This window comes from Gorilla gorilla, chromosome 10 (genome assembly GCF_029281585.2).
Source record: "Gorilla gorilla gorilla isolate KB3781 chromosome 10, NHGRI_mGorGor1-v2.1_pri, whole genome shotgun sequence".
NCBI lineage: Eukaryota > Metazoa > Chordata > Mammalia > Primates > Hominidae > Gorilla > Gorilla gorilla.
Window position 1 is genome coordinate 44,671,398 of NC_073234.2, and position 25,166 is coordinate 44,696,563.

The window sequence follows — 25,166 nt, forward strand, 5'->3', positions numbered from 1 at the left end:
GCCTTGCCTCCCACTGCCAACGCAACCGTTTCTCAGAGAAATCGCAGAAGGCGCATGGCAGGGCAGTTGGGCCACTAACGGTTTTCTAACGCGAGAGGACAGAGCGGCAGGAGAGGCGGGAACGCGTAGGGACTAGCAGGGGGCGGGGTGGGGGTGGGGTGGCGGACGAAGGGCGGGGCCGGCGCCAGGAAGGATCGCGAAGGAGCTGGGAGGCCCCGCCCTTTCCGTAGATATCTCTAGAAAACCGCGCCGGAGCCCGAAAACAAGGACTGCGCACGCGCGGCGGCAGGGCCCGGGCATTTTGCTGCGTCACCAGCCGCCGCCCGGCCTCACCACCCCTCGTTTGCACGCACGCACGTTCATTCTCCGTCCTCGCGCCCCTTTTCCTACACTTTCCTCTTCTCCCCGACCGGAGGAGCCGCTCTTTCCGCGCGGTGCATTCTGGGGACCGAGGTCGAGCCCGCCGCTGCCGCCGTCGCCTGAGGGAAGCGAGAAGAGGCCGCGACCGGAGAGAAAAAGCGGAGTCGCCACTGGAGAGAAGTCGACTCCCTAGCAGCAGCCGCCGCCAGAGAGGCCCGCCCACCAGTTCGCCCGTCCCCCTGCCCCGTTCACAATGTGAGTGCGACACCCCGCCGAGGGAAGGTCGCCGAGTGAGGCCGAGGCCGCGTTGGGGGCTCCCTGGAAGCGGCCCCCTAGCCTTTCTCGCCTCGGTGGTGGCAGTCGTTCCTGCCTGGGGGCGGGAGGTCCAGGATCCTTGTTCCGGTTACCGTTGGCGGGTGGAGGACATTTTTCCTCCAGATGTCTGCTTCCCCCACCCCTGAACCGTCCCTTGGCTTCCCCATGCCGGAAATCCTACTTTTACCCCTTTGGCTGTCTGGGCTGCTCGCCTCTTTCGGTAACTTCACCCTAGGCCGTAAGCTCCCGGTAGCTGCTCGCCATGCGGCGCCCTGAAGCGTGAACCTTCGCGGGTCGCCTCTCGGCTGCTTGGGCGCTCCGGTTCTGTTGCTTTGTGGTCCCGGGGCCAGGCCCTGAGTCGAGTGCACCTGTGGTGGGTGCCGCCAGGTGCCTGGCGGAGCTCCTGGGAGAGCCCCACGCGGACCTCGCCGTGAGCTGCAGGTACTGCTAGGCAACTAGAAGGAAGCCATGCCCACGCCGCAACATACTTCCCTCTCCAGTGTCTGGGTTTCTTGAGTGTGGGTACTTCCAGTCCGCCTCCTAACTCCAGTCTCTTGAAAACACGGGAGGTTGCCAAAACTCAGCCGCTTCCCTGGCAGCGAGGAGGAGTTACCATTGAGCAGGTAGTTCCGCACGTGTCGACTTTGGAAAGATACGGACATTTTCTGTGTTCCATGTTCAACTTGAGGTGAGGTTTCACTATCCTGTTACAGTGTAGGATGAAATAGGTACGTAGTAGGCATTTAATTAACCTACAGTTGTCCTAAAGATCTTAAATTTGTGTGGAGGTGAATACAGATTCTATGGCAATCTTCATTTTACGATGATAAAGGAAAGCTTTGGTGATTTTAACCGAGTAAGAATTCTTGGCACTGCCGCGTACAGTGGGAACTGCCGGTTTTACAGGTTTTTTTTTTTTTTTTTTTTTGACGGGAGGTTATTTTTCAAGGTACTAAGTACGTCCTAAAAGGTATGGAGAACAATTAAGGGGGAACCTTTTTTTTCTTTTGTTTTAGACTCCATTCAGAAGAGAGAAGAGGGGAGTGACTTTATGTCTTTGGAAAAGTAATAAGGATTTGCTTGATTCAAGTCATGATACTGAGGCGGAGTATATTGGCTAGAAATCTAAAGGGATGCGTGAGGCTGAAGCGAGTTTATCACTGGGAACAAGCTTCTAGAGCACAGCATGTTAGAATTTTTGAAGGAGCCCCCTCCCCGAAAGTGATACGTAATCGGGGTTTTAAAAAATTTGAATCAGGCTGGGCGCGGTGGCTCACACCTGTAATCCCAGCACTCTTGAGAGGCCGAGGCGGGCGGATCACCTGAGGTCGGGAGTTCGAGACCAGACTGACCAACATGGAGAAATCGCGTTGCTGCAAAAATACAAAAAAATTAGCCGGGCGTGGTGGCACATGCCTGTAATCCCAGCTACTCGGGAGGCTGAGGTAGGAGAATCGCTTGAACCTGGGAGGTGGAGGTTGCGGTGAGCCGAGATCGTGCCATTGCACTCCAGCCTGGGCAACAAGAGTGAAACCCCGTCTCAAAAAAAAAAATTAAAAAAATTTGTATATGAAATAGTTTTTGCTTTTCTATTTGAAAGCTCTCCTAAGTAATGTAGAAGGGACATCAGTCTTAACCTTTCATACTCTGAAAATCTGTAAGGGGAAATTTTTTGTCAGATGAGGCATTAAGCAGCTTTTAATAATAGAGCCAAACAACATATCTTTTCGCGAAAAATATGTTTAAAATTGGCTTGAAGTAGAAGCACTTGATGGAGGCCACATGAGATATTTAAATAGGTAAGGAACGGCTATTATTAGGAAAGTAGATTTAAAAACGTGGGTGAAAAGTAAGTGTAAGGCCAGCGCGGTGGCTCACGCCTGTAATCCCTATACTTGGGAGGCCGAGGCAGGCGGAACACGGGGTCAGGAGTTAGAGACCAGCCTGGCCAATATGGTGAAACCCCGTTTCTACTAAAAATATAAAAACTAGCCGGGTGTGGTGGTGCATGCCTGTAGTCCCAGCTACTCCGGAGGCTGAAGCAGGAGAATCGCTTGAACCCAGGAGGCGAAGGTTTCAGTGAGCAGAGATTGCGCCGTTGTACTCCAGCCTGGGCAATAGAGGGAGACTCCGTCTCAAAAAAAAAAAAAAAAAAAAGTAAGTGTAGCAGTAGAGAGACTATTCGAAAAAGTAGCCTCTCTAGTTAAAAAATAAAAATGCTACCTTCATGCCGGGCGGGGTGGCTCACTCCTGTAATCCCAGCACTTTGGGAGGCCGAGGCGGGTGGATCACGAGGTCAGGAGATCGAGACCATCCTGGCTAACACGGTGAAACCCCGTCTCTACTAAAAATACAAAAAATTAGCCGGGTGTGGTGGCGGGCGCCTGTGGTCCCAGCTATTTGGGAGGCTAAGGCAGGAGAATGGCTTGAACCCAGAAGGCGGAGCTTGCAGTGAGCGGGGATCGCGCCACTGTACTCCAGCCTGGGCGACACAGCGAGACTGTCTCAAAAAAAGAAAAGAAAAAAAATGCTACCTTCAAAACGAGTGATTCGATGCCACTTGAAGAGTGTTGGGCTGGGGGAAACAAGTGTTTTGAAGAGACCAGCTAAAATATTCTTTTAAAAGTAATATATGCCGTTTAGTAAATTCTTCAGGGACTCTTACCAAGCTGAAGACTTAAATGAAATTTTAAAATGAAAGTTGTAAATCAGTTATTTGAAGTGGAAGAAGCTTTTAATGGGTCGTCATCCAGTCTTAAGAATCTGGCTGATAAGGGTTTATTTTGTTGATAACTTGTTTTAAAAGTGGGTTTTTTTTTGGAGACAGGGTCTTCCTCTGTCACCCAGGCTGGAGTGCAGCTGCCACCTCTACCTCCCGGGCTCAAGCGATCCTCCTTGCCTCAGTCTCCCGAGTAGCTGGGACTGCAGGCAAGCACCACCATGCCTGGCTGATAAATTTTTTTTAAGCTCTGGGGAGAGAGAGATTTATGCTGGGTGCCTTAAAGGCTTGGGAGTGTGTTTTCTCATTTGATTTACTCATTTGCTCTTGAGCGATTTCGTAGTTACATTTCTTTAAATCCTAAGTTATAAAAGTTTGTCTCATAATTTACATAAAAGCTCTTAATTTCGGACCTATCTTGGAGAAGGCTGGGATTTTTAGGACCTTCCCCCACTTAAGATTTTCCAAGCTTAACTAACCTTGCCAGAGGGTGCTACTTCGCGTTTTCTTTTTGAATCATTGTCGTTGGGCCGATTAAAAATAGAGAAAAAGTAAAATGTTTTATTTATTTTAGAGATGTTTGAAGTTGTTGTTTTTCCTGTCTAATGTCTTGTATATAATTAGGAAGTTGTCCAGAAACTTGCATCTCTGATTTTGGTAAAAATCTTCCTGTCATTCAGCTGTGTAGGAACGAATCTCCAAAATAAAATTGTCCATCTTTAGCCTGCAAAACAAATTGTCGTAGTGAACATATGCTATATTGTTAATTGCTATAACTTGAAGAGTATCTGATGGTGGGTGGCCTTTGTTCAGTATTGATTTCCTGTGCACTGTAACCTGCAACTGGATTTTTAATTTTTCTTCCTGTGTTCAGTTAGACTTTAACTAGAAGGCAGTAGAAACTGGAAGTGAAAAATTTCTTGAGTGCAAGCCAGTGTTTTATTGCTAAATTAAGATTCTCCTGACTAATTGGATTTTCTCGGTTTAAAAATCTTCTACAAGCTATATCATTTCTGGGTCTTGTGATTAGCGATTGTCTCTTTTCAGGGAAAAAAAAACCTTTGTAAATATCAACTGTTCAGAACCAATCTCGCTGTTAAACACCTAAGATCATATTTACGTGAGCTCAAAAAATACTCTAGTGAGCATATTTTGCTATGGAAATAGTGTATTGAACTTTTTACTATTCACTGTGTGGATCGGCAATTATAGTTTTGGATTTTTTTTTTTTTTTTTTTTTTTGAGACGGAGTTTCGCTGTCGCCCAGGCTGGAGTGCAGTGGCGCGATCTCGGCTCACTGCAGGCTCCGCCCCCTGGGGTTCACGCCATTCTCTTGCCCCAGCCTCCCGAGTAGCTGGGACCACAGGCGCCCGACACCTCGCCCGGCTAATTTTTTTGTATTTTTAGTAGAGACGGGGTTTCACCGTGTTAGCCAGAATGGTCTCGATCTCCTGATCTCGTGATCCGCCTGCCTCGGCCTCCCAAAGTGCTGGGATTACAGGCGTGAGCCACCGCGCCCGGCCCATAGTTTCGGTTTTTGTTTGTTTTTTTGAGACGGAGTCTGGCTCTGTCGCCCAGGCTGGAGTGCACTGGTGCGATCTCGGCTCACTGTAACCTCCGCCTTCTGGGTTCAAGTAGTTCTCTGCCTCAGCTTCCTGAGTAGCTGGGATTCCAGGTGCCTGCCGCCATGCCTGGCTAATTTTTTTTTTTTTTTTTTGAGACAGAGTTTCTCTCTCGTTGCCCAGGCTGAAGTGCAATGTCACGGTCTCGGCTCACCGCAACCTCCGCCTCCTGTGTTTAAGTAATTCTCCTGCCTCAGCCTCCCGGGTAGCTGGGATCACAGGCATGTGCCACCATGCCCGGCTAATTAGTAGAGATGGGGTTTCTCCATGTTGGTCAGGCTGGTCTCAAACTCCCGACTTGAGGTGATCACCCACCTCGGCCTCAGAAAGTGCTGGGATTACAGGTGTGAGCCACTGCATCTAGCCTAATTCTATGTATTTTTAGTAGCGATGGGGTTTCACCATCTTGGCCAGGCTGGTCTTGAACTCCTGACCTCATGATCCACGCGCCTCAGACTCCTAGAGTGCTGGGATTACAGGCGTGAGCTACTGCCCCAGCCGGCAATGATAGATTCTAGAATGAGGCTGCTTCCCTGCTTCCTCAGTATACCTTTGTAAATTTTTTTTTTTTTTCTTGAGGCGGAGTCTCGTTCTGTTGCCCAGGCTGCAGTGCAGTGGCGCGATCTTGGCTCACTGCAACCTCTGCCTCCTAGGTTCAAGCGATTCTCCTCCCTCAGACTCCCAAGTAGCTGGGACTACAGGCATGTGCTGCTATGCCCAGCTAATTTTTTGTATTTTAGTAGAAATGGGGTTTCGCCGTTTTGCTCAGGCAATCATCCCACCTCGGCCTTCCAAAGTGCTAGGATTACAGGTGTGAGCCACCACGCCTGGCCTTTTTTTTTTTTTTTTTTTCTTTCAAATGGAGACGGGGTCTTACTGTGTTGTCCAGGTTGGTCTTGAACTCCTGGGCTCAAGTGATCTTTCTCACAAAGTGCTGGGTTTACAGGTGTGAGCTGCTGCACCCGATCCTTGGTATACCTTTGAACTTGCCGTTTTCCGGGAATATTTATTCTTTTCTGAGACACTGTCTCACTACTTTGCCCAGGCTGGAGTGCAGTGGTGTCATGACTGTCTGCAGCCTCAAACTCGGGATCAAACCATCCTCCTGCCTTGGCCCCCCAGTAGTTGGGACTACAGGTGTGCACCACCACACCCAGCTAACTTAATTTTTTTTAGAGACGGAGGTCTCATAATGTTGCTAAGGCTTCTCTTGTCTCAAACTCTTGGGCTCAAGCAGTCTTCCCTCCTCAGCCTTCCAGAGTGCTCGAATTGGAGCCACTTGCTCGTTGATATTTTAACTTCACCTTCAGCATATGCTCTTTTCCCATTTTGTATTCTGAAGCTGAATAAAATGTGCTGTTGGGGCTTTTCTGTGCCTCAGGTGCTCATTCACATGAAGCCACACTTCATTTGATAGTGCCAATGTCAGCTGGACACAGTGGCTCACACATGTAATCCCAGCACTTTTGGAGGCCAAGGCGGGCAGGTCACTTGTGGTCAGGAGTTCCAGACTAGCCTGGCCAACATGGTGAAACCCTGTCTCTACTAAAAATACAAAAATTAGCTGGGCACCGTGGCAGGTGCCTGTAATCCCAGCTACTTGGGAGGCTGAGGCAGGAGAATGGCTTGAACCCAGGAGGCGAGGAGGTTGCAGTGAGCCGAGAATGCACCACTGCACTCCAGCCTGGGTTACAGAGCGAGACTCTTTTTGAGATGGAGTCTTGCTCTGTCGCCCAGGCTGGAGTGCAATGGTGTGATTTCGGCTCACTGCAAGCTCTGCCTCCTGGGTGTTCAAGCGATTCTCCTGTCTCAGCCCCCTGAGTACCTGGGATTACAGGCGCATGCCACCGTACCTGGCTAATTTTTTTTTTTTTTTTTTTTAAGTAGAGATGGGGTTTCGCCATGTTGGTCAGGCTGGGTCTCAAATTCCTGACCTCAGGAGATCTGCCGCCTTGGCCTCCCAAAGTGCTGGGATTACAGGCATGAGCCACTGCACCCGGCTGATTCTTTTTTTTTTTTTTTTTTTTTGAGATGGAGTCTCACTCTTGCCCAGGCGGGAGTGCAGTGGCGTGATCTTTGCTCACTGCAGGCTCCGCCTCCCGGGTTCACCCCATTCTCCTGCCTCAGCCTCCCGAGTAGCTGGGACTACAGGCTCCCGCCACCTCATCCGGCTAATTTTTTGTATTTTTAGTAGAGACGGGGTTTCACTGTGTTAGCCAGGAAGGTCTGGATCTCCTCACCTCGTGATCTGCCCTCCTCGGCCTCCCAAAGTGTTGGGATTACAGGCATGAGCCACCGCGCCCGGCGTGATTCTTAAAATACCCATTTACACAGCATTAATTTGAGAATCATAAAGGGGCTGTCCGAAATAGGATTGGGGCTGTCTGAAATAGGATTGGGGTTCACGAGATCAAGCCATTGCACTCCAGTCTGGACAACAAGAGCAAAAACTCTGTCCGAACAAAAAAACAAAACACAACTACAAATGGGGGGGCCAGGTGTGACTCACACCTGTAATCCCAGCACTTTGGGAGGCCGGGGTGGATGCATCACCTGAGTTCAGGAGTTTGAGACCAGCCTGGGCAACAAGGTGAGACCCCATCTCTACAAAAAATAACCTGGGTGTGTGGTAGCATGTATCTGTGGTTCCAGCTACCGTGGAGACTGAGGTGGGAGGATCACCTGAGCCTGCAAAGTCAAGGCTGTGTGAGCTGAGATCACGCCACAGCACTCCAGCCTGAATGACAAAGCAAGAACTGGTCTCAAAAAAAAAAAAAAAAAAAAAACTTTTAAAAAACAAAAACTACAAGTGGGTGGAGGGTGCCCTACACTTATCCTCAATCAGGAATAAACACATACGTATTCCCTCATTTGAAAGGAGAACTGGGCCAGGTGTGGTGGCTCACGCCTGTTAATCCCAGCACTTTGGGAGGCTGAAGCTGGAGGATCACCTGAGGTCAGGAGTTTGAGACCAGCCTGACCAACATGGTGAAACCCCATCTCTACTTTAAAAAAAAAAAAAAATTGCTAGGCCTGATGGCACATGCCTGTAACCCCAGCTACTTGGGAGGCTGAGGCAGGATAATCACTTGAAACTGGGAAGCAAGGGTTGCAGAGAGGCAAGATGACGCCATTGCAGTCCAATCAGGGCAGCAAGAGTGAAACTGTCCCAAAAAAAAAAAAACAAAAACAAAAATTGGGTTGGGTGCAGTGACTCACACCTATAATCCCACCACTTTGGGGGACTGAGGTGGGCAGATCACTTGAGGCCGAGTTCGAGACCAGCCTGGCCAATATTGCAAAACCTCATCTCTACTAAAAATGTGAAAACATTAGCTAGGTGTGGTGACGCATGCCTGTAGTTCCACCTACTCATTGTGAGGCTGAGGCAGGAGGATCACCTGAACCCAGGAAGTGAAGATTGCAGTGAGCTGTGGTCGCGCCATTGCACTCCAGCCTGGGCGACAGCAAGACTTTCTCAAAAAAAAAAAAAAAAAAAAAAACCCAAAACAAAAATGGAAAACCAGCATTTATGAAATCTCTTTTTGCCTTCCATGAGGATTACACCATCTCTTTTTCTCCTATTAACATATGGAGAGGGCTGGGTGCGGTGGCTCATGCCTGTAATCCTAGCACTTTGGGAAGCCAAGGCAGGTGGATCACCTGAGGTCAGGAGTTCAAGATCAGCCTTGCCAACATGATGACACCTCGTCTCTACTAAAAATACAAAAATTAGCCGGGCATGGTGGCAGGCACCTGTAATCCCAGCTACTCGGGAGGCTAAGGCAGAAGAATCGCTTCAACCTGGGAGGTGGAGGTTGCGGTGAGCCAAGATCATGCCACCGTTCTCCAGCCTGTCACTCCAGGGTGACAGAGTGAGACTCCGTCTAAAAAAACAAACCCGAAACATATGGAGAGGGGGCTGAGTTTAGCTTTAACTCTAGCTTCTAAACTAATTATAGTGGATTTATCTCTAGCCTTTCTGCTAACACTGGCTAAACTCATAACCATTGTGTAAGATTGTTAATTCATTTTAATAGTAATATCCCTATAGATTCAAAACTTTCCACCTCTGCATACATTATGTAAATAATCTACTACTTAAAGCAAAACAACAATAAAACCCACAGGTGGACATTCCATGCTTTTTTTTTTTTGAGGCAAAGTCTCACTCTGTTGCCCAGGCTGGGGTGCAGCAGGGGCACATCTCAGCTCACTGTAGCCTCCGCCTCCTGGGTTCAACCGATTCTCATGTCTCAGCCTCCCAAGTAGCTGGGATTACAGGTATGCTACCATGCCCAACTAATTTTTGTATGTTCAGTAGAGACAGGGTTTTGCCATGTTGGCATGGTTGGTTTGAACTCCTGGCCTCCATTAATCTGCCAGCCTTGGGCTCCCAAAGTGCTGATATTAGATGTGAGCCATCACTCCTGGTCTCCATGCTTCTCTTAAGTCAGGGTCTTGCTATGTGGCCCAGGCTGGAGTGCAGTGGTACAACCATGCTCACTATAACCTCAAACTCCTTGTCTCAAGCAATTCTCCCACCTCAGTGCTCCCCAGTTAGCTAGGACTAGAAGCGTGTGTCACCATGGCCAGCGAATTTTTTCTTTTTGGCAGAGATGTGGTCTCGCAGTGTTGCCCAGGCTGGTCTTGAACTCCTGGCCCAAAATGATACTCTCACCTTGGCCTCCTAAAGTGCTAGGATTCCAGGCATGAGGCACAGTGCCCAGCCTATTCCATGCTGATGTGACAAGCATTTCTAAGCTCAATAGAAGGGCTATATACACCAATCCAAGCAATTACATTTTGCATAATCTAAAATCCTCTGTAGTCCTATCTAAAAGGTCTCTTTGTTAGCCTTAAAAGGAGAGAGACCGTATTTGTTCCTAAATACCATAATTTTAATATGTTAGTATCTGGTGAGTTATAACTAATTTATAAAACACTGCAAGCACCCTTCACAATAAAAAATTGAGGCACCAAAGAAGCTAGATGGAAACAGTTTGCTAGGAAAAATGTCCCAGTTATTTTAATCCATTTGATAGTTTTACTATGTGCAATGCACATTTTATTATAAAAGACAAAACAGGCTGGGTGTGGTGGCTCACTCCTGTAATTCCAGCACTTTGGGAGGCTGAGGCAGGTGGCTCACCTGAGGTCAGGAGTTCGAGACCAGCCTGGCCAACATGGTGAAAACCTGCCTCTACTAAAAAACAAAAATTAGGCAGGCTTGGTGGCGGGCGCCTGTAATCCCAGCTACTCAAGGGACTGAGGAAGGAGAACTGCTTGAACCCAGGAGGCAGAAGCTGCTGTGAGCCGAGATCACGCCACTGCACTCCAACCTGGGCGACAGAGCCAGACTCCATCTCAAAAATAATAAATAAATTAAAAATACCTATTTGTAATATGTGAGGAATGAGACATCAAAGTTCTGCTATGGAAAGGAAAAAAGTAGTTCTGGAGTTCATAAATGGTTTTTCCTTCTTAGGTATCAAACACCTTGCCTATAAATGTCTGACACCAAGCTGTCTCCCACATACTCATTGCTCAGGGAAACCGTAAGATATTTGAGATCTTCTGTAATCAGCTGTAGTACTATAAAACTTTCTGAATAAACCTGCTAGTCCTGTGGCCTGTGGCTACCAAATCATGTGCCAACATGTATCAGGGCCCCATGGAGGAACTCACAACTACCTTGGGATATTTTAAATTTCAGAGTAATTCAGTGATACTCAACATTAGCCAAGACACCAAGCAAACTATTAGTTTCAGGTTGTTCAGTTTCAATATGAGATTGTACTGCAAACCCCTCCATTAAGTTTCATCTTCTCAAAACTGAATTTCTGGTGGTTGCTGTAACTTAAAAAAACACAGGTACCCACCCCACCAAAAAATAATAATAATAATAATGGGGAACAAGGAGTGAGATGATAGGAGTCATTTCAAAGTTTGAGAAGTTATATAGTATCCAAAAGCCATACACATTCCATTGATAGGTATGGTTATATAAGAAACTATATATATTTTTCTTTCCAATAAAGTAAATTCGTTTTTCCAATAGCTGCTAGGCTGCTGAGACAATATAGTTATGTTGCTTGGATACAGCTATGTCATCAAAGCAACTGCTAGTTACTCCTTTTGGCTTAAGAGCACAACAAAACTCCTCAGACACCAAGGGCACTATATACCAGGAAGGCTTGTGAACCTCTGTCCTAGTGAGTTATTTTATGTGGTAGTTTCCACTCTAAGATACAAAGGTGAAAGCTGTTCAAGGTAATGTTTTATGGAAAATGTAGCACTTTTTTTTTTTTTTTTTTTTTTTTTTTGGTGGTGCGGAGGAGTCTCACTCTGTCGCCCAGGCTAGAGTGCAGTGGAGCGATCTGGCTTACTGCAACCTCTGCCTTTCATGTTCAAGCAATTCTCCCGCCTCAGCCATCCTAGTAGCTGGGATCACAGGTGTGCGCCACCATGCCCAGCTAATTTTTACATTTTTAGTAGAGACGGGATTTCACCACGGTGGTTGGCCAGGCTGGTCTTGAACTCCTGACATCAGGTGACCTGCTCACCTCAGCCTCCCAAAGTGCTGAGATTACTGCCATAAGCCACCGCACCTAGCCAGCACTATTTTTTTTTTTTTTTTTTTTTTTTTGAGTCGGAATCTCACTCTGTCACCCAGGCTGCAGTGCAGTGGCACGATCTCAGCTCACTGCAACCTCCACCACCGGGTTCAAGGATTCTTGTGCTTCAGCCTCCCAAGTAGCTGGGACTATAGGAGCGCGCCACCATGCCTGTCTGATTTTTGTATTTTTGGTAGCGATGGGGTTTCACCATGTTGTCTAGGCTGACTTCAAGTGATTTACCTGCCTTGGCCTCCCAAAGTGCTGGGATTACAGGCATGAACCACCACGCATACCCACTTAGCACTTTTCTATCAAGCAACTCTTGTGGCTTTCCACATTCAGTCTTTTGAGCACTCTTTTTTTAAAAAAAATAATTTCTTGCTTTGGTTTTAGACCCTGAAGCATTCTTCTTTTAACATCCCCAGGAGATAAAAGAATTTTTCTTTGTTCAAGAAAGACTCAAGGTCAAATATCACTCTCTCACTGCCTCCATAACAAATTTTAGACTCTCAGGACTCCATTATCATGTTGTCAAGTATGCAGAAGCTAGTTTAGATTATATAATAAAACAAACTGGAAGTACAGAGACATGGTTAGTTACTTTGCAATAAAAGGACCGCTGGAGAAATAATTGTCCCTTTTTGTGAAGTGAAAAAAATAAGCCTTCTGTCAGAAATGCTGGGTTCCAATCCTATTTTGGCTTTTTTTTTTTTTTTTTTTTTTTTTTTTGGAGACACAGCCTCTCTCTGCTGCCCAGGCTGGAGTGCAGTGGCGTGATCTCGGCTCACCGCAACCTCCCCCTCCCCCTCCCCCTCCCAGCCTCCCAAATAGTTGGTATTACAGGCATGCGCCACCTCGCCTGGTTAATTTTGTATTTTAGTAGAGACGGGGTTTCTCCACGTTGGTCAGACTGGTCTCAAACTCCCGGCCCCAGGTGATCCATCAGCCTTGGCCTCACAAAGTGCTGGGATCATGGGCTTGAGTCACCGCGCCTGGTCTGCAGTTTTTGTGTTGTGTTTTGAGACGGAGTTTCACGCTGTTGCCCAGGCTGGAGTGCAATGGCGTGGTCTGGGCTCACTGCAACCTCCACCTCCTTGTTTCAAGCGATTCTCCTGCTGCAGCATCCTTAGTAGCTGGGATTACAGGTGCCCATCACCACACCCAGCTAATTTTTTGTATTTTTAGTAGAGATGGGGTTTCATAATGTTTGCCAGGCTGGTCTCTGAACTCCTGACCTTAGGTGATCCACCCATCTCAGCCTCCCAAAGTGCTGGAGATTACAGGCGTGAGCCACCGCACTCGGCCCTGTTTGTAGTTTTGATGTGTTAGCCAACTTGTATAAAGGGTCAGCCAGTAAATATTCAGCTTTGCAGGCCACAAGTATCTCTTATCTCATTCACTTTTTTTTTTTTTTTTTTTTTTTTTGGTCTCATTCTGTTACCTAGGCTAGAGTGCAGTAGTGTGATCTTGGCTCACTGCAACTTCCGCCTCCTGGGTTTTTTTAAAAAATATACATTTAAAAAATGTAGGAATCATTTTTGGTTCATGGCCTAACCACAGGTTTTGATAATTTAAATTTGTTTTGTTATCTGGGACATGATTATATTAGCTTGCTAAGGCTTTTTTTGTTTTTTTGTTTCTGTTTTTTTTTGAGACAGAGTCTTGCTCTGTCACCCAGACTAGAGTGCAGTGGCGTGATCTTGGCTCGCTGCAACCTCTACCTCCTGGGTTCAACTGATTGGCCTGCCTCAGTTTCCCAAATAGCTGGGACTACAGGTACGTGCCACCATGCCCAGCTAATTTTTGCAATTTTAGTAGAGACGGGGTTTTACTGTATTGGCCAGGCTGGTCTCGAACTCCTGACCTCGTGGTCCGCCTGCCTCTGCCTCCCAAAGTGCTGGGATTACAGGTGTGGACCAGCACTTTTTTTTTTTTTTTTTTTGAGACAGTTTCACTCTTGTTGCCCAGGCTGGAGTGCAATGGCCTGATTTCGGCTCACCGTAACCTCCACTTCCCAGGTTCAAGCGATTTCCTGACTCAGCCTCCTGAGTAGCTGAGATTACAGGCATGCACCACCACGCCTGGCGAATTTTTTTTTTTTTGAGATGGAGTCTTGCTCTGTTGCCCAGGCTGGAGTGCGGTGGCCCGATCTCAGCTCACTGCAAGCTCCGCCTCCTGGCTTCATGCCATTCTCCTGCCTCAGCCTCCCGAGTAGCTGGGACTACAGGCGCCCACCACCATGCCTGGCTAATTTTTTGTATTTTTAGTAGAGACAGGGTTTCATTGTGTTAGCCAGGATGGTCTCAATCTCCTGACATTGTGATCCTCCTGCCTCGGCCTCGCAAAGTGCTGGGATTACGGGCGTGAGCTACTGTGCCCGGCTGAATTTTTGTAATTTTAGCAGAGACGAGTTTCTCCGTGTTGGTCAGGCTGGTCTCGAATTCTCGACCTCAGGTGATCCACCTGCCTCGCCTCCCAAAGTGCTGGGATTACAGGCGTGAGCCACCGCGCCTGGCCTGCTAAGGCTTTCATAAGAAAGTATCACACACTGGGTGGCTTAAACAGCAGAAATTTATTTCTTCACATTTCCACGAGGCTGAAAATCCAAGGCGAAGGTGTCAGCAGGGTTAGTTTCTTCTGAGGCCTTTCCTTGGTTTGCAGATAGCTATCTTCTTTCTTTCCTCTGTGCTAATCTCTTTATATAGGAGGACAACAGTCATTGGATTAGGGTCTATCCTAAGACCTCATATTTACTTGTCATTTAAAGACACTTTCTCCAAATACAATCACATTCTTAAGATGTACTGGGGGTTAGGACTTCAATGTATTAATTTTGAGGAAACTGATAAAATTCTAGATTGCTGAATTTGAGGAAAGGAGATTGATTCTTCTGGTTTCAGTGAACTTAATGTAAAAAGTGAAGCTCTGATGTACCAGTGTTTTTTGTTGTTGTTGTTTGTTTTGAGACAGAGTCTCTGTTGCCCAGGCTGGATTGCAGTGGCATGATCTCAGCTCACCGCAGCCTCCACCTCCCGGGTTCAAGTGATTCTTGTGTCTCAGTCCCAACCCTCAAGTATCTGGGTCTACAGGCCTGCATCACCATGCCCAGCTAATTTTTTTTTTTTTTTTTTTTTTGAGACAGTCTCGCTCTGTTGCCAGGCTGGAGTGCAATGGCGCGATCTCGGCTCATTGCAACCTCAGCCTCCCGTGTAGCTGAGATTACAGGCGCCTGCCACTGTGCCTGGCTAATTTTTGTATTTTAGTAGAGACGGGGTTTCACCATGTTGGTCAGGCTGGTCTCGAACTCCTGACCTCAGGTGATCCACGCACCTCAGCCTCCCAAAGTGCTGGGATTACAGGCGTGAGCCACCGCACCCGGCTTTTTTTTTTTTTTTTTTTGTATTTGTATTTGTAGTAGAGTCGGGGTTTCGTTATGCTGGCCAGGCTGGTCTCTAGCTCTCCTGGCCTCAAGTGACCCACCTGCCTTGGCCTCCCAAAGTGCTGGGATTACAGGTGTGAGCCACTGCACCCAGCCAAGTAACATAATTTTTGATAGGACTAGATAAACGGCTAACTCTACTAAGCATTGTTTGGTTTTTAAATCTTTCCTATTATGAAATTGGAATCATTCTGAAACTAAATCTTGTTAGACCCATAGGTTTTAACTTGGAATGTAGCTGTTAGGGTAAAAATGTAGTTTTTGTTTAAAATTGTAACAAACTGCCCTGAAATAATGCTATAATGGTGTCGAAGGTTAGTATGTAAATGTTTAGTTAATGAATTCCAGCTTGACTTTCCCTACTTTATCCTTTTGTAGGCAGCCTGCTTCTGCAAAGTGGTACGATCGAAGGGACTATGTCTTCATTGAATTTTGTGTTGAAGACAGTAAGGATGTTAATGTAAATTTTGAAAAATCCAAACTTACATTCAGGTAAGTTAAGCTTTTTATCCAATCATGTAAAATAGTCATTCACACAACTGAATAACTTTGACTGGCTTGTCTTTTCATTTAAGTTATTATTAATCTTTGTCTCTTTGAAGAGGCTTAATTCTTTCTTTCTTATTTTATACAGTTGTCTCGGAGGAAGTGATAATTTTAAGCATTTAAATGAAATTGATCTTTTTCACTGTATTGATCCAAATGTAAGTAGTCTTTATGCTTTAATCCAAATTTTAGTTGTGAGGAAACAGACATACCAAGTATTCTTTTTAGCAATAAGCATTAGTTCTGTTTTTCTTAAGTGAGGCAAACTGTATATTTACATTTTGTAGAATATTTCCTCCAAAATTGGTTTCTGCATACTTTTTGTTTTTGCTATCACTGTTTGGGCTTAGAGTAGTATCCTTGAGGCTCATCTCATCTTTTTTATTTGTTTGTTTTGTTTTTTTGTTTGGTTGGTTTTGTTTTTTGAGACTGCTGCAGTGCAATGGAGCAATCCCGGCTCACTGCAACCTCTGCCTCCTAGGTTCAAGGGATTCTCCTGCCTCAGCCTCTGGAGCAGCTGGGATTACAGGCACATGCCACCACGCCTGGCTAATTTTTGTGTTTTTAGTAAAGACCATGTTGGTCAGGCTGGTCTCAAACTCCTGACCTCAGGTGTTCCACCTGCCTTGGCCTCCCAAAGTGCTGGGATTACAGGCATGAGCCACTGCGCCCGGCCAAGGCTTCCCTTATCTAAGAATAGAATCTTGAAACCATTCTGTGGTTATATCATTTTTAGTTAAAGTTTTTAAGGTTTTATTCTGTTTACCATGTGCAGGAAAGGAAAAAATGGTACCAGGTTAAACTTTAAACTTTGTTGTTGTGCAGATTATTTCAGTAGGAAATAGAAGGGAAAAAAAATTTTTTTAAAAATGAAACTTAAAGGGGGTTGGGGCAGTTGGATAGTTCGGAGTTTTTAGTAGTCAAGGGCATGTTTCAGAGTCCAGAGAAAATTTAGGTAAAGAAATGAAAAAGGTGAGAAATGACAAGCTATTTTCTATCATGTAGTGATGCTGGAAAGATAAATGGTATGATGGTCATTTTGTTTTTAGGATTCCAAGCATAAAAGAACGGACAGATCAATTTTATGTTGTTTACGAAAAGGAGAATCTGGCCAGTCATGGCCGAGGTTAACAAAAGAAAGGGCAAAGGTAGGTTTCATTTTCCTTTTTTGAAAAGTTGAATATTTTTATTTTAGGTAATAAAAGATATACTTATTTGATGCAAGGAATATGGCTGTGTTTTTGTTTCACAGCTAAGTATAAAGCCTCATGTTCATGTTTTTTGTCTACTCAGTTTTAATACGAAGTGTGATCAGAATATCAGTTATTAACTGGTGTAGAATCTTTTGTACTTAAGAGACAGACTTTGCATAAATTACTCAGCTATCACATGGGAGGGGACAAAGCTTGGTGAAAAAATAATCAACTGAAAATAGTTCTTACTAGTAAATTTGTTTTCAAAAGGTATGTTTAACAATTTTCAGTGTTTTTTTTCCCCCAAAACAGGGTCTCTCTTTGTCACCCAGGCTGGAGTGCAGTGGCACGATCTCGGCTCACTGCAGCCTCAGCTTCCCAGGCTCCAAGTGATCCTCCCTCCTCAGTCCCCCAAGTAGCTGGGACTGTAGGGGCATGCCACAACACCTGGCTAATTTTTGTATTTTTTGTAGAAAAGGGGTATCACAGTGTTGCCCAGCTTGGTCTTGAACTTCTGGGCTCAAGCAGTCTCCCCACCTCAGCCTCCCAAAGTGCTGGGACTACAGGCATGAGCCACGACACCGGCCTAATCTTTTTTTTTAGGTAGTCTCATGCCACTCATGCCAGAGTGCACTGGTGTGAACATGGCTCACTGTAGCCTCCACCTGGGCTTAAGCGATCCTCCCACCCACCTCACCTCTCCAAATAGCTAGGATTATAGGAATGTGCCACCACGCCCAGGAAATTTGTTTTTTTGTTTTTTCCCCAGATACAGGATCCACTATTGCTCAGGCTGTCTCGAACTCCTGAAGGATTACACAACCAGTCTTTCCACCTTGGCCACCCAAAGTGTTGGGGTTACAGGTGTGAGCCACCTCATTTAGCTTAGTCTATTCTTTGTGTGCTAATTACATGCCCTCCTAAAAATACAAAGTCACAGTTCAAAAAATATTTTTTTTGCCAGGCACCAGTAGCATGTGCCTGTTGTAGTTAAAGCTACTCTGGAGGGTGAAGTGGGAGAACTACTTGCGCCCAATTCTGGGTTGCATTGCCATATGTCAGTCAGGTAACCACGCTAAGTTAACATCAGTACGGTGTTGTCCCAGGAAGCGGGGACCACCAGATTGCCTGAAGAGAGTAAAGAAGACCCTTGGTCAGAAATGGAGCTGGTCAAAACTCACATATTGGTCAATAGTGGGATTGCACCTGTGAATGCTTGCTGCACTCCAGCCTGGGCAACATAGCAAGACCTGGTCTCTTTAGAAGAAAAGAAAATGTAGTCTTAAGGTTCATGCCAAATGCAAATTAACCTAATCTTAGGGTGATATTTGTATTGATTTATAGCTTAATTGGCTTAGTGTCGACTTCAATAATTGGAAAGACTGGGAAGATGATTCAGATGAAGACATGTCTAATTTTGATCGTTTCTCTGAGGTAAGTTCCTTTAAATGGACCTCTCCCCATTCGAAGTACACGGTACCTGTCTATGTAGTCAATTTAATTTGGTTTTGGGCACCTAATGGTATTCATGATGCACGTTATTTTATTTTTAAGACCATTTTGCGGTCATAGTAAATAGATGTTAACAATGGCAATTTTAATCCTGAAGTTGAACCATTTTAATGATTTTAAAAGGAATCAGTGTTAGCTACAAAAGTAAAAAAGTTAATGTATTAAGACAAACTAACACAGCTAGTTTGCTAATTTCATCATTGGGACTTTTTTTTTTTTTTAAAAGCATGATTGCAGTAGTTGACTTGGATTTTGAAGTCATAAAATAAGACTGTAAACTTTTGACCAGGCACGGTGCTCACACCTGTAATCCCAGCACTTTGGGAGGCCAAGGCTGGCGGACCACGAGGTCAGGAGATCTAGACCATACGGGCCAACTTGGTGAAACCTCATCTCTACTAAAATACAAAAAAAATCAGCTGGGCGTGGTGGCGCGCACCTGTGGTCCCACCTACTCCTGAGGCTGAAGCAGGGGAATTGCTTGAACGCTGGAGGCAGAGGATGCAGTGAGCCGAGATCGTGCCACTGGACTCCAGCCTGGCGAAAGAGCGGGACTCGGTCAAATAAATAAATAAATACAGAACGATAAACTGTTAAACACAAGAATCATAGGCTGGGCGCGGTGGCTCACGCCTGTAATCCCAGCACTTTGGGAGGCTGAGGTGGGCGGATCACCTGAGGTCAGGAGTTCGAGACCAGCCTGACCAACATGGTGAAACCCCGTCTCTACTAAAATACAAAAATTAGCCGGGTGCAGTGGTGGGCGCCTGTAATCTCAGCTACTCAGAAGGCTGAGGCAGGAGAATCACGTGAACCCAGAAGGCGTGAACAAAATTAGCTGGGGGTAGTGGTGCATGCCTGTGATTCCAGCTACTCGGGAGGCCGAGGCAGGAAAATCACTTGAACCCGGGAGGTGGAGGTTGTGGTGAGCCGAGATCGCTATTGCACTCCAGTCTGGGCAACAAGAGCAAAACGCCGTCTCTAAATTAATAAATAATTAAATAAAACTACAAAAAAATAGCTGGGCGTGGTAGTGCATGCCTGTAATCCCAGCTACTCCGGAGGCTAAGGCAGGAGAATTGCTTGAACCCAGGAGGTAGAGGTTGCAGTGAGCCGAGGTCACAGCACTGCACTCCAGCCTGGGCGACAGAGCAAGACTCTGTCTCAAAAAAAAAAAAAAAAAAATCATGGTGAAATGTTTACCATGAGATATACAAGGAAAAAAGTTTAAGAAAGTCTGTTTTCTAAGATGTCACCCAAATAACATGTTGCCATGGCCAAAGAATAAATGATTCATCTCTATGTAGGCAGAATAGACTTTATCAAATGTAGTAGAATAAAACTAAGTACAGAAAGAACATTAATGTGTAAGTCGAATGCATACTGATGAAATCCATTTCTTGTTGCTATTTGAAATTTTTCATTAACTAGATTTTGTATTTTGAGACCTTAAGAGTTAAATAAAAGGAGCTAAGTTTCCAGCTTTATGCAACTGCTTATTTAACAGTTCTCCACGCATGACTCTGGCATGGTGATTTCAACAGGAAGGGAGGATGTTCTATTCATATTATTTTTTAATTGTACTTTCCTTACCTGTAGAAATTGGTGCCACCATTTACCTAGCTGTGCAAGCCATTGTGTTGCTTAGGCAGGTCTTGAACTCCTGAGCTCAAGTGATCCTCCTGCCTCAGCTTCCCAAAGTGCTGGGACTACAGGCCTGAGCCACCACCCCCAGCCTTATAACACTGTTTTTGTTTTTTGTTTTATTTTGCTATCTTTGTTGTCCAGTTTTTGTTGTTATCTCCTACATATCTCTTGAATATGTACAGTTTTCTCTTGCTGTTTATCTTAAGCACGTAGCATTATGCTTGGTACATTTAGCATTTTTCCTGCCCAAAGAAACTTAAAAGTATTGAGTAGTGCTTTTGGAGGTAGGGAAACTCTTTCCCAGTTACTCATTTCATTCAAGATAGATTGCCCAAAATTTTTATACTGAATCCTTTTTTGTGTGTGTTTAATTAATTGAGGTAAGAGCACTTCACATGAAATCTACTCTTCTAACAGACTATTTATTTTTTTGAGGCAGAGTTTTGTTCTTGTTGCCCAGGATGGAGTGCAATGGCACGATCTTGGCTCACTCCAGCCTCCACCTCCTGGGTTCAAGCAGTTCTCCTGCCTCAGCCTCCCAAGTAGCTGGGATTACAGGTGCCCACCACCATGCCTGGCTAATTTTTGTATTTTTAGTGGAGACGGGGTTTCACCATGTTGGGCAGGCTATCCTCGAACTCCTGACCTCAGGTGATCCACCCGCCTTGGCCTCCCAAAGTTCTGGGATTACAGGCATGAGTCACCAAACCTGGCCACGCCCAGCTATCTTTTAAGTGCATGATACAGTATTGTTAACTATAGGCATAATGCTGTACAGTAGTAGGTCTCTGGAACTATGCATTTTGTGTAATTGGAATTTGATACCTATTTAACAGTAGCAACTCTGCATTTTCCTTCCCTCCAACTCCTGGCATCTACCATTCTACTCTCTATTTTTGTGTGTCTGACTATCTTAGGTATCTTATATAATCTTAGGTATCTCATATAAGTGGAATCATGCAGTATTTGTCCTGTGACTGGCTTATTTCACATAGCATGACGTGCTTCAGATTCTTCATTGTGTTTTGTCACATAAGGCAGATTTTTTTCTTTAAGGCTGAATGATACTTTTAGGCTGAACACATTCCATTGTATGTTTGACTATCTTTTTAAGGTCCTTTCCCATTCTAAAATCTGGGTAATCATGTATTTTTGAAGTTTGATTTTTTTTCCATGCATATGTGATTTTATTTTTCTAAAATTTAAACATTACAAAAATGGTTTAAACTTGAGAAAATAAGTTTCTCATCATCTGATAATAGTTTAAGTTTAAATCATTTCTTGGTTCTTCACAATATCTAAAACCATGATGAGAATACCAGGCCTGGCACGGTGGCTCACTCCTGTAATCCCAGCACTTTGGGAGGCCGAGGCAAGGGGATCACTTGAGGCCAGGAGTTCAAGACCAGCCTGGCCAATATGGTAAAACCTTGTCTCTACCAAAGATACAAAAACTAACTGGGCGTGGTGGCATCTGCCTGTAATCCCAGCTACTCAGGAAGCTGAGGCAGGAGACTCCCTTGAACCCGGGAAGCGGAAGTTGCAGTGAGCCGAGATTGTGCTGCTGCACTCCAGCCTGGGCAACAGAGCAAGACTCCATCTCAAAATAAAAAAGGCTGGGCACGGTGGCTCACACCTGTAATCCCAGCACTTTGGGAGGCCAAGGTGGGTGGATCACTACAGCCCAGGAATTCGAGACCAGCCTGGGCAACATGGTGAAACCCCGTGTGTACCAAAATACAAAAAATTAGTTGGGTGTGGTGGTAGGCGCCTGTAATCCAAGCTACCCAGGAGGCCGAGGCATGAGAATTGCGTGAACCCAGAGGCGGAGGTTGCAGTGAGCTGAGATCACGCCACCATACTCCGGCTTGGACGACAAAGCTAGACTCTGTCTCAAAAAAAAAAAAAGAATACCTTAATACACGTTCCACCTAACTTAAGATAGATAGCTGTGCAACTACAAATGAATCCCATTCTTTTCCTTAACCACCAGAGGTAACCACTACTCAAGTAGAATTTTTAATGTTTGTCATACCTTGCTGCATGAATAGCTTTGCTTTAGGGAAAATTTAGTTTTAATTTCCATATGGGTTTTTAGGATTTTGTATAGTTAGCTATAATCTTCCTTTTCCAGAAGGGAAGATGCTTATATTTATTTTGCATTTTGCATTTTTCGATATCTGTGGCAGACTTAAGGTTTATTCTGAAGCATACAGCATTAATAATTAGGGCCTAACTTAACATCATTTTTAAAACTAATTTTTACACTTCAAATAGATGATGAACAACATGGGTGGTGATGAGGATGTAGATTTACCAGAAGTAGATGGAGCAGATGATGTAAGTCTAAAAATTCTTTTTTCTGTTTACTTTCATACTATTAAATAGAAAGAAACAACATATTTACAAATCGTTTTATATAGATTCACAATTCTTATTTTCTAAAAAAAAAAAAAAAAAAAAGGAAAAGCAATTTTTAAAATGTGCCCATTTTTGAGGAATGGGTATCTATTAGGGAACTGGTTGTACCGTAGACCATTCCTAAACGGATTAGATTTCCAAAGAATCATTGTATAGAGACATTATATATTAATACCATACTCAATTATAACAGTCAGTTTAGGCCGGGCGAGGTGGCTCATGTCTGTTATCCCAGCAGGCCAGGTGGGCAGAGTACGTGAGGTCAGGAGTTCGAGACCAGCCTGGCCAACATGGTGAAACCCTGTCTTAAAAAAATTAGCCAGGCATGATGGCAGGTGCCTGTAATCCCAGCTACTGGTGAGCTGAGGTGGGAGAATCGCTTGAACCTGGGAGGCGGAGGTTGCAGTGAGCCAAGATCACACCATTGCACTCCAGTGTGGGCAGCAGAGCGAGGCTCCATCTCAAAAAGAAAGAAGAGAGTCAGTTTATAGGTATGATTTTGACTAAGAAAGTAAGTTAAATAGGTTTTATGTCAGGATTGGTCAGAGACTGATAAAACAGATGGACATTGGGAGGCGGAGATGGGTGGATCATGCGGTCAAGAGTTTGAGGCCAGCCTGGCCAAGATGGCAAAACCCCATCTCTACTAAAAATACAAAAATTAGCCGGGCATGGTGGCGGGTGCCTGTAATCCCAGCTACTTTGGAGGCCGAGGCAGGAGAATCGCTTGAACCCGGGAGGCAGAGGTTGCAGTGAGCCGGATCTCGCCACTGCACTGTAGCCTGGGTGACAGAGCAAGACTCCATCTCCCCCCGCCAAAAAAAAAAAAAAAAGATGGACATTGGAAATCTGTAAGGAAGATATACTAAACTACTTTTCTCAACATCTTTCCAACCCCAGCATCCTGTTAACATTTCCCAGAAAGTTATTTAATGCTATTTAGAAAAATACTTAATATTCACTCAACAGCTAGGATTAGAGTTCACTGTCTTCTATCAGTCCATTTTTCTTCATATTGATCCATGTTTTCTCTTTGAATGCCGAGATAGGTTAATTTAGGAATGGATTCAACGGGTGGGCTAAATTGTCACCAAAAGGCACACATCATTTTTTACAGGTAGATAAATCCTCTGCTGTACATCCATTCACCTTAGGTAAACCTAGTCAAGTCCAATGACTAAATTTCTAGGCTTGATATGACTGCCTGCCTGTGCTACTTTAGTCAAAAATATAGCACTTGAACTTTTTTAGGTAAACTGTTCAGTTAGCAAACGAATATTTGATCAGCTCAGTAACTTTATTTTCCCTCTTTCAGGATTCACAAGACAGTGATGATGAAAGTAAGTGTATATAAAAAGTATATTTACACAGTGATACTTTGCATCAAAAAACAAACTCAAAATAGAGATGTTAACTTCTTTGGAAGTAAAGTAATTTTTTCTTTATGACCTTGAATAAATAACCAAAGCAGAAATGTGAATAACTTGATAGCAAGACAACCTATTAATTCATTGGGGAACTATGTATTTCGATTTTTGGTTGCTTTTCCTTTAAGACAGTAAAATTGGTAGATTATTCACTTGTACTATATACTAATATTTTTAAAAATTCTTTCAGAAATGCCAGATCTGGAGTAAGGAATATTGTCATCACCTGGATTTTGAGAAAGAAAAATAACTTCTCTGCAAGATTTCATAATTGAGAGAATTCCTGAGTTGATAGCTCTGAAGGCAGATATGCTGTATTTGCCTACTTTAACCCATTTTTCAACCTGTTTGTTTTTTAAAAGGCTTCACTAAGGGTTGATATGTACCATTGTATGGGCAATTTTAAGTCAGCTAAGGCAATAACCTTATGCATGAACATTTCCCAGACTTTCATGAAGCTGTTGAGGTCCTAGGCAATTAATGCAGCAGTTGTGATAAATAAAAACATCTCACCTAAGTCTCCTTTTCTTCATAACATAGATACTGACATGATAGGAAGCTCTCAGCTTAGGGAAAGAGAATAAATTTTAGATTATAGAACATGGATTCAAAAGTGACTGGAACAAATTGGCTGACACCTTACTGGTAACCTGCTATTCCTCTGGTGTTATCCTTCAGGATTGTTCCACTAAAATTTATTTTTCAAAAAATTTACTTCATATTATTCTATGTAAGTGATGACTTGTCAGTGTTCCAGGTGTATCTTAGCTAAAACTAGAGAATGCCCTAACTTAGATGGTTTTTGAAGCCTATACATTTGGTATTGTTTGACCCTTAAGCTTTTACATCTCTTAGCATGGAGGACGAAGAAAGCTGTACATTGTTGCTTGAGAGTCTGTACATTTAGTCCAGATTTGTATTTGCACTGTCAGTATGGCAAATGAGTGAAAAATGTTTAATACACTATTGGATTTTTTATTTCCTTTTTTTGATTCAGCTTATACCCGGGCTGAAAACCTCAATTTATGTTCATGACAGTGGGGATTTTTTTAAATGTCTACATTCTTTCTAATAAACTGTTGGAAGACTTCTTGGCTGTCCTTTTAAGTGTCTGGCTTACTGTAATTTTTATGTATTTACCATTTACTGGAATGGAGTTTATTTTTATTTGAGGAAGAATTTGGGATTATTCCTCTGTTTGAAAAAAGAGGCTTGCTGTAATGTCACAGGAAACCTTTTAAAAGTGGATCTGTAATAGCATATTGTAGATGCACTTTTCAGCAGTTGGAAAAGAAAGTGTTGTGATTTGATTGAAATAAAACTAAATGTGTTGTCCTCCTCTAAA

General features: G+C 44.3%; 1 protein-coding gene across 7 annotated transcripts; it reads left to right on the forward strand.

Annotated features, from left to right (window-relative positions):
* The first annotated feature begins 15 nt into the window (after positions 1 to 15).
* PTGES3 (prostaglandin E synthase 3) lies at positions 16 to 25,166 on the forward strand. Of its 7 annotated transcripts, none has more exons than XM_004053386.5 (8): positions 16 to 615; positions 15,454 to 15,567; positions 15,710 to 15,779; positions 16,671 to 16,769; positions 18,159 to 18,248; positions 22,251 to 22,313; positions 23,710 to 23,734; positions 24,012 to 25,166. In XM_004053386.5, coding segments are annotated over exons 1-8 (483 nt in total). In that variant the 5' UTR covers positions 16 to 613; the 3' UTR covers positions 24,032 to 25,166. The 7 variants fall into 7 exon arrangements, with proteins under 7 accessions (XP_004053434.1, XP_018894285.1, XP_055215311.1 ...); XM_019038740.3 differs by having other exon boundaries at positions 232 to 1,363; XM_055359336.2 differs by lacking the exon at positions 22,251 to 22,313 and having other exon boundaries at positions 335 to 1,363.

Excerpts from the sequence above, each read along its gene's own strand:
- PTGES3 (XM_019038739.3), top strand. Across the intron at positions 15,780-16,670 it reads TTCACTGTATTGATCCAAAT|GATTCCAAGCATAAAAGAAC; the intron begins GTAAGTAGTCTT and ends TTTTGTTTTTAG. Across the intron at positions 16,770-18,158 it reads TAACAAAAGAAAGGGCAAAG|CTTAATTGGCTTAGTGTCGA; the intron begins GTAGGTTTCATT and ends ATTGATTTATAG.